We start from the raw sequence: 12,909 nt of genomic DNA, 5'->3' as shown, positions 1-12,909 counted from the left end.
AATGAGTGATTTTAATCAGAAAATGGCAAGATAGAAATCAAGCTAAGAAAAGTTAGGGAATGATTCCCTCTCCTATGTGCATTTTCTAGTTGGTATGTTTTTAATTTTATAAATGTCATGCTCTCTGTTAGCAGCTTTTAATTATAAATGAGCACCTGATATCCAGAGGAACTAATATTTCCTTATAAACTGCATATACCAAATTGTTAATAACCTCTCTATATTTATGTCGTGACTAGTTTAAGTTTCTGACCTCTCAGCAAAGATTTTCAAAAGGCCCTTCTGACTTTCTTTTTGAATTTTGTATATTATATGGACTCAGTGACAGTTGAAATTTGCCAACACATCACAATTTATGTTCTTTGCCATGTGACATCTATGCCCATCAGTCAGTTATTTGACATGTAATATCTGTGCTTCTAAGCCTGGGTCAGACATACTTTGATTTTTTAAAAGAACACATTTTGTACATATTTAGTATATTTATTAAATATAGGTTAAAATCAGTTGACAAATTAGTGAATATTGGCAATCACTCATCCACCAAAGGAGGGCCTGGAGAAAAGTATATAAACACCAACAAATCCTCACCATGATTAAGTTTCCCAAGCACTTTATTAAAAAAAAAAATTTTTTAATGGTATTCGATCCTGTGGGAATAATCCATATGAAAGTATATGGACAATGATTAAGAGTAGAGATTCTGGTCGAGGCCAGTTTGGCTCAGTGGATAGAGCGTCAACCTGCAGACTGAGGGGTCCCGGGTTCGATTCCGGTCAAGGGTGTGTGCCTTGGTTGCGGACACATCCCCAGTGGGGAGTGTACAGGAGGCAGCTGATCGATGTCTCTCTCTCTCATCGATGTTTCTAACTCTCTATCCCTCTCCCTTCCTCTCTGTAAAAAATCAATAAAATATATTTTTTTTAAAAAAGAGTAGAGATTCTGTCAGAATTGCTGGGTTCATATGCTGACTCTACCACTCATTTGTTATATAACTGAATAAATTACTTAATTATGCCTCATTTTCCTCATATGTAACCGATGATAATAGTATCTATTTCACAAGATTATTTTGAGGAAGTAAAGGGACTTATATTAATGTTCCTGGGACATATTAATCACTGTCTAAGTGTAATCATCTCAGTGATGAATGTCCTATTCTTGAAGGGAAATGCTGACTAACTCTAGGCTGGTCTTTTCTAATTGCAGAGCTCCAGTAAAATGTCTCCACTCACTTGACTTGGCTCACCTGTCTGGGTTTTATGAATTCTCTGACATACACTAGTCACTGCAAAAATCCTGATGTCTGCCTATCTTGCCTCCTCTGACGGATCACAGAAGTGCCTTCCTTCAGGGACTAGCAATGATTCACTTCTAATGGTTACAAAACAAGCAGGAGCCACTTCTCCAATAATAGTCAGTTATTGGTAACAACTCACTTGGGAAAATTTGCCCTCCACTGCTCAAGTAAGTAACTGAAGTAATATTCTTTGTTTCTGAGCATTATTGTTTACCAGTGATCTCTATTTAAATAAAGAAGGGTGTAGGTGTAGGTCCTCTTATATTGTAAGATTAAATTCTAAACTCAATATTCCTAGACTCATATCACCAAAAGAAGAACTCGATAGCAACCTGCAGAAGCATTCAGACAGTGTGGGGGGCAGCGGGGCAGGGTGGGGGGATGCAATGCGGCATTGCTTCAGAAGAACAGTAGTTCATGTTGCTACCAGAGATGTTCTCAGGCAGAACTTGTAGTTGGCAGATGCATGGCACAAAAGAAGCTGCTCATCTCTCTAGCACTGCTAAGGAAATAACTGTCATTTCTAGAAAAGGGATTACACATGTGCAACATGGCAATTATTGTCGGGAGGTCAGTGATCTAAACAAAATATCTAAATCTGAGTTACATCTAGGAAATCATTGTTCATTAAGATGGTTTGCAGGCACAATAGAAAGCAAGTTCAGGTCAAAAAGAGTGGAGGAGCCTGGCCTGTGTTGCTCAGTGGTTGAGCATTGATCTATGAACCAGGAGGTCATGGTTCAATGACTGGTCAAGGCACATGCCCAGGTTGCAGGCTCGATCCCCAGTAGGGAGCGTGCAGGAGGCAGCTGGTCAATAATTCTCTCTCATCACTGATGTTTCTATCTTTTTATCTCCCTTCCTCTCTGAAATATATATATATATATATATATATATATATATATATATATATTTAAAAACAAAGAGTGGAGGAGACCATTATATTCATTGTATTCCAGAAATTCATCCCTGTCAGTACATCACTTAATACTAATAATCCCTGATGTGACATTTTCAGTTACAATATACATCATAAACTATAGAAAACTATTTATAGACTTTTGACTTATAAGTCAAAAACAAAGTTTGAAAAGAAACAAACATGACTTTTTTGAAGCTGTCAAATTGGAGTTCTTCCAACTATGGAATAAAGCAAATGAGTCCTAAGTAAGGGTTATGAAAAAGATAATGTTTATCCTCTTCAGACAGTGGACAGGCTAAAGCCGAGGAGGTAAGGTAAAAACCTTCGTAGCATATTCAACACTATGGCGAGTACCATCTCTTAGGAGTAATAAAAAAGTATTTCCTTCTGTTCTACAAGCTCTACAATTAATCCTCCCATAAAAATCTATGAATCTATTCCGCTGAGCCCACAGTCTTAATTCCTATATATTTTTTTTTAGCAACGCTTCTAACACTGCCTTTTCCTTTGCTGCAATTTATGGAAAAAGAAGTGCAGTTACAAATTAGCTGCTGTAATTAGAAATATAATTCAAAAAAATTAAGAGTGTTTGTTTCTTTGTTTGTTGGGTTTTGTTGTGGTGCTCCTAGAGTTCATTCCAGCTAAATTATTTCTTGAAGCTATTCACCCATACCTAGACACTTTCAAAAATATTTTCAAACCTCTGGACCCAATATGATGAATCAGTGATGTGACACTAGCTGGATGGAGAATATGTTTTAAACATAAGCATAACCACCACTGGGTATTAAATAGCTAAATAGTAAAATCCAATTAAGGCAACATCTAGATGATTTTCTGAACCAGGATCAGCACAGCCAGTGTTGAAACTGAGGAAGGGCGGAGAAGGATTAAAGAAAACAGACAAGAGAATACAGCTGGGGCCAGTGGATCACTGCACCTGTATGAGGACACAGTGACCCCGCCTGTAAGCCAAATCTTTATAGTCAGATCACACAAAGCAAAACAAGGGAGTGGTCAAGAGATTTACAATGTTCTTTTGAGTTTCATATCTACTTCTTACCTATTGATGCAATTCTCTGACTCTATCAAGCATTGATTTGGCAGCACTTGCTGTACCTCTCACAGCCCACATCTCTCAACTACCTAGGTCCTAGGACTACAATGTCAGACTATAAGGCCAACCTTACATACGACCATAGCCTTTGGCTATAATTGTGCAGGGAGGGCTTTGCCCTCCAAGCTGGGACTTGTATGTGGCTTTGCCACAAGAGGACTGTGCCCTCTTGTCAGTCCGAGGCTTGATCCTGTCCAAAAGCTATAGCCGCTCTCCAGAACTTTCCATTACTCAAAACTACTTCAGCTTTCGAGTAATATGGGAGTGATTTCCAGTCAGTCTTTAAACTGGAAGCCTAGGAAACCTAAAATTCCTCTGCATTCAAGGGTTCCACGTGCATTTTCTGTTTACCACATTTGTCTGTGAAAGGACAAAGCAGAAACACACTCTCCTCCCTTTCAAGGACAAAGCAGAAACATACTCTCCTCCCTCTCCTCTATCTTGTCTTATAGGGCTGGGCCCTCAGCCCAAGCCCCCTCCTTTTCTGGGTGACCACAAGAATGCCAGTATTGTCCTAACTCCCCCAACCACCACCTGGGTGGACCAATGAAGCTCCAGGAATGCAGCTAAGGTCCTAATGAGGCTATAGTGGGGGACGGCTTAAGCCTCAGAATGTGCTGGTCACTTCTTGACCTTTGTGCTGTAAGAACCTGTTGAAAAACCCTGACCTAAATGACCAATCTCTGTAACCCACGTCACCCCCTAAGCCCACCCAAATAACTAGCCCCTATATAACCTTTGTTCTCCTGGGACATGCTCTCTTGTCTCACCACTGCGTCGGAAGGAGGCTGGGAGCCAAACCTGGGTTTGAATAAAGACCCTTTGCTTTTGCATCGGAAAAGGCTCCCTGGTGGTGGATTATTGGGGACCCCGAACTCTGGGCATAACATCTGCAGAAGAGCACATTTATAATGGAGAGAGGCCACATCCTGGAGACCCCATATTTTATGGATTTTGTTAACAGCAAAGAATAACAATCGCCAATATTCAATGAGGGCTTTCTACATGCCAGCCACTAATTCTAGGAATTAACTTATTTAATCCATATATGTAATATTAAGTATGCATATGAAGTAATATTATACAAAGTAATATTATATGAAGTAATGCATATGACATAATATTATAGCTCATTTTATAGATGGATAAGCTGAGACTTGGAATAGTTTACTAACTTATCTCTTGTCATATAGTTAGTAAGCAGTAGAGCTAGTATTTTAACCAAGCAGTGAACCCCAGATACCCTAATTCTCTCTCAGTCACTAATCAGCAGAACAGAAATACAAATAAGGGGCAATTGGTAAATATTGGTCACTTTAGAAACATTTCACTCAATCCTTACACAATATATTCTGTTAAAGGAAACTAAACCTCAGAGAGATTAACTACCCAATTCCACAAAGCTAGCAAGGGCAAAAGCTAATAGTCTATATACTATATCACATTACCTCTCTATAGCTCAAAGACTAAACTGAGTGACAGATATAGAAGCAGAAATCTAACTTCAACTTGCATTTCAGTGCTGTTATAAGAAAGTCACCAGTGGAACTTGTCTGGCAGGGATGCTGAGAGGATATAGAAGGCCTCTATGGATAACATAAAACCAGTATAAGCAAAGAGCAATAAAATCTAAACCATTAAGACATTGCAGTGTTAGGGTGTTTGTGTGTTTGTGTGTGTGTGTGTGTGTGTGTGTGTGTGTGTGTGTGTGTGTGTGTATACACACAGTACATGTAACTAAACAAACAAAAAAAGGAAGTTGGGCTGCCTGCCAAAATGAAAGCCAAACTCGTGAGGCAGGTGCTGGTACAAAAGGAAAGAGGTTTTATTCAGGAGCCACAAGACTTGGGAGAATGGCAGACTCCTGTCTCAAAGACCAATCTCTCTTTCTGCTCAAGCCTGCCATACTTATAAGAATAAGGAAGAGAGGGCTTTTTAAAAAATTATTCAATTATTTTGCTAGTTTTTAGTGTGCTCAGGCCCTATCCATTCATCTTTCTAGCTTGTTGCACGCTCAGGCTCTGTCCATTCATATTTCTAGTTTTTGGCCTGCTCAGTATAAGCCAATGGGGGAGACTCCCTGGTGCTCCACTGTCTAGGGCAGCGGTTCTCAATCTGTGGGTCGCGACCCCTTTGGCAGTCGAACAACCCTTTCACAGGGGTCGCCTAAGACCATCCTGCATATCAGATATTTGCATTACGATTCATAACAGTAGCAACATTACAGTTATGAAGTAGCAACGAAAATAATTTTATGGTTGGGTCACAACATGAGGAACTGTATTTAAAGGGCCAGAAGGTGGAGAATCACTGGTCTAGGGTAACACATGTGTGAAGTGTCTGCTGTTTGGTTTCATTCTGTTTCCAATTACTCCTTTTATTTTCTGGATGAAATCTTGAGCGGTTCTCAGCTAAGGACAGTATCCACTACCAAAGTGTATTTGTCAATGTGTGAGGGCAGTTGTCTTCATGAGTGGGGCATCCTATTGGCATTTACTGGGTACTAGAGGCCCAATGCATGAAATTCGTGCAAGGGGCTCAGCCCTTGCAGCCCCGGCTTCATCCGGAAGGTCATCCAGAAGGTTGTCCAGATGGTCGTTCTGCTGTTTGGCCATCTGCTCTAATTAGCATATTATCCTTTTATTATTATAGACTAGGGGCCCGGTGCACAAAATTCGTGCACTGGGTGTGTGTGTGGAGGGGGAGTGTCCCTCAGCCCAGCCTGCCCCCTCTCACATACTGGGAGCCCTCAGGCGTTGAACCCCATCACCCTCCAATCGCAGGATCGGCCCCTTGCCCAGGCCTGATGCCTCGGCCAGAGGCGTAGACCCCCATCACCCTCCGATCGCCTGATCAGCCCCTTGCCCAGGCCTGACGCCTCCGCCAGAGGCATAGACCCCCATCACCCTCCGATCACCTGATCGGCCCCTTGCCCAGGCCTGACGCCTCCGCCAGAGGTGTCAGGCTTGGACAGGGGACCCCCATCTCCCCCTGATCACTGGCTCTGGCCCCCGCCCAGGCCTGAGGCCTCTGGCCCAGGAATCATGCCTGGGCAGGGGACCCCCATCTCCCTCTGATTGCTTGCTCCACCCCCTGCCCAAGCCTGACGCCTCTGACCCAGGCTTCAGGCCTGGGCAAGGGGACCATCATATCCCCCCAATCCCCGGCTCAGCCCCCCACCCAGGCCTGATGCCTCGGCCAAAGGAGTTGACCCTCATCACCCTCCGATCACCAATCACCGGATCGGCCCCTTGACCAGGCCTGAGGCCTCTGGCAGAGGTGTCAGGCCTGGGCAGGGGACCCCCAGCTCCCCGCGGTTGCAGGCTCTGCCCCTGCCCAGGCCTAATGCCTCTGGCCTAGGTGTCCGGCCCGGGCAGCGGGGACCCGCAGCTGCAGCGGCCCCGCGATCGTGGGCTCCGCTTTAGGCCCAGGCAAGGGACCCCTAGCTCCCGGGACTGCCAGCTTCGACCGTGCCCAGCTCCCATCGCTGGCTCCACCCCTACTTCCTGCTATCACTGGCCAGGGCGGCAAAGGCGCCTGATTCTCCGATCATGGCTGGGGGGCAGGGCAAAGGCGGCCCCAGGGCCGCCTTTGCCCTGCCCCCCCAGCTCTTAGCTCCCCCCTGGGTTTCCGATCACTGTCAGTGGCAGGGGGCTTCTTCCTGCTTTCCCTTTCGCCTCCCTGCATTGTGCCTACATATGCAAATTAACCGCCATCTTGTTGGCAGTTAACTGCCAATCTTAGTTGGCAGTTAACTGCCAATCATAGTTGGCAGTTAACTGCCAATCATAGTTGGCAGTTAATTTTCATATAGCCCTGATTAGCCAATGAAAAGGGTATCGTCGTACGCCAATTACCATTTTTCTCTTTTATTAGATAGGATGGGCTAGAGATACAAATACCCCGCAATATTGTGTCTGCACAACAAAGCACTATCCCACAAAAAATGCCAATACTGATCATGCAACATTAGTACGTAAAAGAACCTGTTCAGGAACTATAAGGAAAAAATACATGATTCAGGTCTTATACTAACTTTACTTACTTATTTATTTATCTATAAATTTATGGATTAGAGAGAAAGGGGAAGGGAGAGAGAGAGAAAAGAGAGAGAGAGACGAGAAACTTATCAAACTCACAACCTTGGTGTATTGGGACAATGCTCTAACCAACTGAGATATCTGATCAGGACCACCATTCATTCATTTATTCACAAAATACCTACAAAGTATCTATCATGGTAGGTACCATTCTAGTAGCTGGGAAGTCAGTATAATAAAACATGAACAGTCCCTGCCCATCATAAAATTTTCACATTAGTTTATTTGCTTACCTGGTACACATATACACAAATACATACATAATTTCAGTCAATGATAGACACTACATGAAAAACTAAGGCAAGAAAGTAAATAGAGAATAATGGGAGAGACACATACTGCAAGGCGCAAAGGAAAGGAGATGACACTTGAGCAGAGTCCTACATGATGTTGAGAAAAACAGCCATGAGAAAGTCTCACTGGCCGAGAGAACGCAAGAGCAAAGTCAATAGGGAACAAGAGAATTGGCATGTTTAAGGAACAGCAATAAAGTGTGACTGGAATGGGATGAGCATGGGTGAGCAGTGGGCTGACATCAGAGAGGCAGGCAGAGGCCAGAATGTTTAGGGCTTTAATAAGGAGTTTGGATTTCTGCTTACGTGATGGAACTGGAGAGTTTTAAGCACAGGAGTAAATGATTTGATTTTTTTAAAAATCACTAGTTAGGGTAGTAAGAAGGCAAAACTGACAACTAGGATACCATAGGACTTGGGAAACAAGGACAATAATAAAGCACACAAAAGTATATATAACAAGACCTTTGTTAAATTGCCTAATCGGGGTGGGTGCTGGTAAGGAGAATTTAGCCAATTTTATTTTAAAACTATAGGGCCCCAAATAATCCCCGTACAAACTTGTGCCACTCTTTTTTCAGATGGGCAGGTCATGAACTGATTTCTTAATAATGTTTAAAAAGGGAGGTGGGGGTGGGAGGGGAAGCATTTTACCATCTACAGCCTTTTTTAACTTAAAACCAAATCATTATCTTCAGTATTAACACATCTAGAAACAACTCTGTAATGACACTAATTTTAAAGTCGTCCCTGCTGACTGCAATAAACATAGGGGAAAATAAATCCCCAAAATGTTCACACTAGAATGTAAGAGAATATTTTGGAAGCCATAGAAAATAGCTCCTATTTCAAATATAATTGACTAAAAAACGTACATCTCCAAAAGCAGATCGAGTGAGATCAAATGAGGTAAAGAGAGAACTTGCTAAAATAATCAAGTTTTGAGAAGCAATGCAGACAATGAAGGGACAAAGGTCTCAAGGTCTGGGCAGTTCTTACTAAATGCTATTCTTAGATGCAACTGTAAGCAGGATGAGCTTGACAGGAACTTAGCCCGTCAATGTCGCCAACTGCAAAGAAGAAACCAACATGGAATTGACCAAGTAGTGTATATAAGCAATGGCTAAGCCTTCCTTCTGGGAGACAGAGCTCTGGGTGTGAATCCCTTCTCCATTACCTGTTGAATTAAAACTACAACAACAACAACAACAAAAGAAAACACACAAAATGATGTTGCATCAACCATGTCTGGTTCTGTCTAGAGCACCCCAAACAGCGAACCCCTTGAGTTTGGTAGCAACGTTAATTGTGTAGCTATCCTCAGACTTTCAATTTGCAAGGCACCTTGGTTTGGCACTTCTTTGTCTCATAAAATCTTGTTGGCGCATTTATGATCATCCAAATAATTACTGGCCAACACCGGCGAGCCCTTTCTGAAGCGTTGGGTAGGAATTTAAATACAGATTCTTGCGGTCCATGGGCATGGCACTGACTGTGCCTGCTGCGCTGAGACTGGCCTGCAGACAGGGCAGCGGCTGCATCCCTAACCCACTTCTTGGGTAGCTTACGTCCGAGGGAGTCAGTGCATTAGAGTTAGGAAGACTCGGTGACTGGAGAGGCGCAGTAAGGCCTTGGCAGACATTGGACTCAGAAAGGGGTATAACTTACATATGCAAATAGTTCCTTCTTAGGGTTTCAAAACTGTTGGAGCCGCTCGTTTAAAAGTATACGAAACGGAGGGCTCTGCTCGGGGATTTCTGCGTGCGGCTGCCTTCACTCCAGGGGACAGGGGGAAACAACCGCTGCTGTCATGTTCTGTCCTGCTTTTAAGTAGTTTTCGTACAGATGCACTAGTCACTTTGCCAGTAAAACACTGGGACGCGGGCGGGAAACCCCGGGAAACTCGCTCCCCTTCTTCCCAGCAGAGCGTGGCCGCCCCTTCCCCCGCCCCTTTCCGTAGCCAGAGGGAGGGGAGCTGGTGCATCCTGGGAGTCGCAGCCGCGGGGATTGTGGGAAATGTAGTTCGGCCACGCCGCCCTCCGCGCCTCCGGTAATGGCTGCTTCCTGGAAGGTAATGTGAGAATTCTCTCCAAAGGATCCTTAGGTTTCCCCCGTGTACTTGCACAGCGGGGCAGATCTACACCCTGCCGGGCCAAAGCAGGGATTCTTTTTTTAAAATTTAATGTTAATTCCTGGGACGCATTTGTCTGTCGCTTCGATTTACTTTTAGTTTTTCCTGAATGGGCGAACTAACCAACCTTAAGTCTCCCACCCGTGCTTGAACAAACTATTTGCTCTAGCTTGTTCATTCTCTCTACGCTTTCCTCCCCCTTCCGTACAGCCTCCCTGCACTGCACGGACTGTAGCTGCCCCCTTAAAGTAACAATTTAATAATAAGAAGAATAAAGAATAATAATGAATAATTTTTAAATTTTCCCCATCTTCTTCTGGTAATAGGCGCTGTCACGTGAAACCTCTTAGCCACCGCATTCAGAACGCCAGGAAGAGGGTGTTTCAAGTCCCGTAGAGTGACACAGATATCTATTCTTTGGTAAGTCGTCCTGTTCCCCACAGCGTCAGAGTTTTATGTTGTGTGACTTTTACCAGATTTGTCTGCATTTCCTGGATGGGAGAAAAAACCCTTTGAACATGTAATTTTTACTAACTAGGATATTTTAAATTTCCAAGTGAGTGTTTTGTGGATTTTCTCTTTGTTCTTAATTATGCTCTGCTGTCCAGTTTGTTCGGTGTTGGCTTCTACAGTGTGGTGCTGGAGTCAGTTATCTTAAGAAGGGGAGCTTAGCCTCAAGTGATCATCTTTAAGTATCTTTTACTTCCCTCCGTTTTTTTTCATGAGGAAATGAGAATATGTGTCTGAAATGTAAACTTGAAAGGTTATGTTTGTCATGTATCCATATTGTCGTTGAAAAGGGTAGGAATTTTAATGGTTCCTCTTTGTTTCCATGTTTAATTTCTAGAAACCTTCAGCTCTCAAGATCCAGCCATCTCAAGGTCCCAACATCATGACCTCGGTTTCAGCACAGCTGTTCATGGTCCTCCTTTCACTGCTCTTGGTGCTGCCTGCTGTTGAAGCAGTAGAAGCTGGAGACGCAATCGCTCTTTTCTTAGGTGTGGTTCTCTGCATTACAGGCATCTGTGCTTGTTTGGGGGTATATGCACGAAAGAGAAATGGAGAGGTGTGACTTGAAGGGCCTCCTGAATCAAGCCTTGCCCTGAAAACATTTGAGCTATTCCCATTAAAAACTGAGCTTTGGTGTCTGAAAGTTCCAAAGAAATAGTACATAGGGTAATTTTGCCCTGAAAACATTTGAGCTATTCGGGTTAAAAACTGAGCTTTGGTGTCTGAAAGTTCCCAAGAAACAGTACATAGGGTAATTTTACATTCTTAAGTTTCCCTATAAATGGGAATAAATTGATATATGTTAAATGGAAAAAAATTCTTTTTCACAACAACTAATGCAATGAAAAATGCAGTCTATAATTTATTTGCTAGTTAGAAAGAGTGTCAAAGAAGTAAGATGGCTGAAATTGGCATAAGTAATATTTAATAATCTCAAAAATTCTCAAAGCACATGAAATTGGAAGAAGGAAACTCTTGCCTAGAATCCTAGGAAGTAGCCACTATTCGGTTGTAATTACTGCCTCCTGCATTGTTGAGGAGTCTTTTCTCTATGTTTTTTTATATTTTTGTTTTGTTATCTCCCAAGTTAATATTGTACTTAGATATTAGATATTAAATATAGTCAGTCAAAACTTAAAACTTTTATTTCTTTGGGGGGAAAGTAGTTAAAACTGTATGAGTGTATCTGATATTGAAATGGATAAAAGATTTAATGTAAAAAAATACTTTGTATTGACATTAAAATAGGGAAGAGATTGAATGTAAAAAAATAAAGCCTTTATATTAAATGGCTACCAAACTCTTGGTGAGAAATAGTATCCTATATAATAAAGATGTAATATGCAAATGGTCGTTACATAATGACCGACCCCGCGGAACAACTGGATCACAGATCAGCAGGAGGGTAGGGCAGGGAGCTACAAGCGGGCAGAGCTACAAGCAGGCAGTGCAGAGCTACAAGCAGGCAGCGGAGAGCTACAGAAGCGGGCAGGGAAGCAAGCTATGAGTGGGGGGCAAAGGGGAGGAGCTACAGGAGGGCAGGGCAGTGGGCGGAGAGCTGGAGGGAGGCAGTGAGCTGCTGGAGAGCTACTGGTGCACGGATTCCTGCGCAGGGCTACCAGTATTAAATATAAACCCATTATAAGTTAATGTACAGTGTCTTTTTTTAAATATATTTTTGTTGAATTCAGAGAGGAAGGGAGAGGGAGAAAGAAACATCAATGATGAGAGAGAATCATTGATTGGCTGCCTCCTACATGCCCCTCACTGGGGATCAAGCCCGCAACCCAAATTGAACAATCACCTCCTGGTTCATAGGTCAACGCTCAACCACAGAGCCATGTTGGCTGGGCATGGTGTCTATTTTTCTTTATAGAGACACAATCAGTGACAAACTAGAAATGTGCATAATCAAGCTAGGAGAGGTCGTTGGTAGAGAATCCACAGATACAGAAGGAAGCTATAGTGGCTTATACTGATTTACACACCAGCTCGATGGACCTTGCTGCTTTCCCAAACCAGCATTGTTACCTGGGGACTTGTTAGAAACACAGAACCTCAGGCCTCCTCCAGACCAATTGGATCGAATCTGTACTTGTTTCAGAGCCCAGGATAATTTGTGTGCATGTTTAAGTTTTAAGAAGAATGATCTAACCTGTTTGAGTCCACAAGTCACCCAATGCACTTGATAAAACTACATTCCCAGGTCCCTCTCACAGTTGTGTTGGAGACACTGTAGGTTGAAGCCTGGAATTCTGTGTTTAACAAGTGCACCCAGTGATGCCTTTGACTCTGTAGCTGCACCCAGTATAGAATAATCTGAGTAAATCAAACTGCTTTAGTTCTTATTGGAAGCAGGTAGTCAAGTTTTTCCTAAAATAATGCATTATCTAATCCCCAGCTCTCCAGGTGATAATTGGAAGACCTAATTTTGGTCAGAAAACCAGCAGCAACCTTAAGATTCTGTTTACAGTGCATTTCTGCAGGTGTTAGCTGACCTGGCTAATGAGGGATTTGGTGGCGGGTACAAGGAGTG

At 42.9% G+C, this 12,909-nt stretch overlaps 1 protein-coding gene across 1 annotated transcript; it reads left to right on the top strand.

Moving 5' to 3' along the window:
* Window positions 1-9,723: 9,723 nt before the first annotated feature.
* SMIM30 (small integral membrane protein 30) lies at window positions 9,724-11,687 on the top strand. Its single transcript, XM_059711545.1, has 3 exons — window positions 9,724-9,803; window positions 10,190-10,283; window positions 10,711-11,687. Exon 3 carries the CDS (start codon window positions 10,756-10,758, stop codon window positions 10,933-10,935), a length of 180 nt encoding a protein of 59 aa, XP_059567528.1. The 5' UTR covers window positions 9,724-9,803; window positions 10,190-10,283; window positions 10,711-10,755; the 3' UTR covers window positions 10,936-11,687.
* Window positions 11,688-12,909: the final 1,222 nt, after the last annotated feature.

Source organism: Myotis daubentonii, chromosome 10 (genome assembly GCF_963259705.1).
Source record: "Myotis daubentonii chromosome 10, mMyoDau2.1, whole genome shotgun sequence".
Lineage (NCBI taxonomy): Eukaryota > Metazoa > Chordata > Mammalia > Chiroptera > Vespertilionidae > Myotis > Myotis daubentonii.
This window is presented reverse-complemented; position numbering and strand designations above follow the sequence as displayed.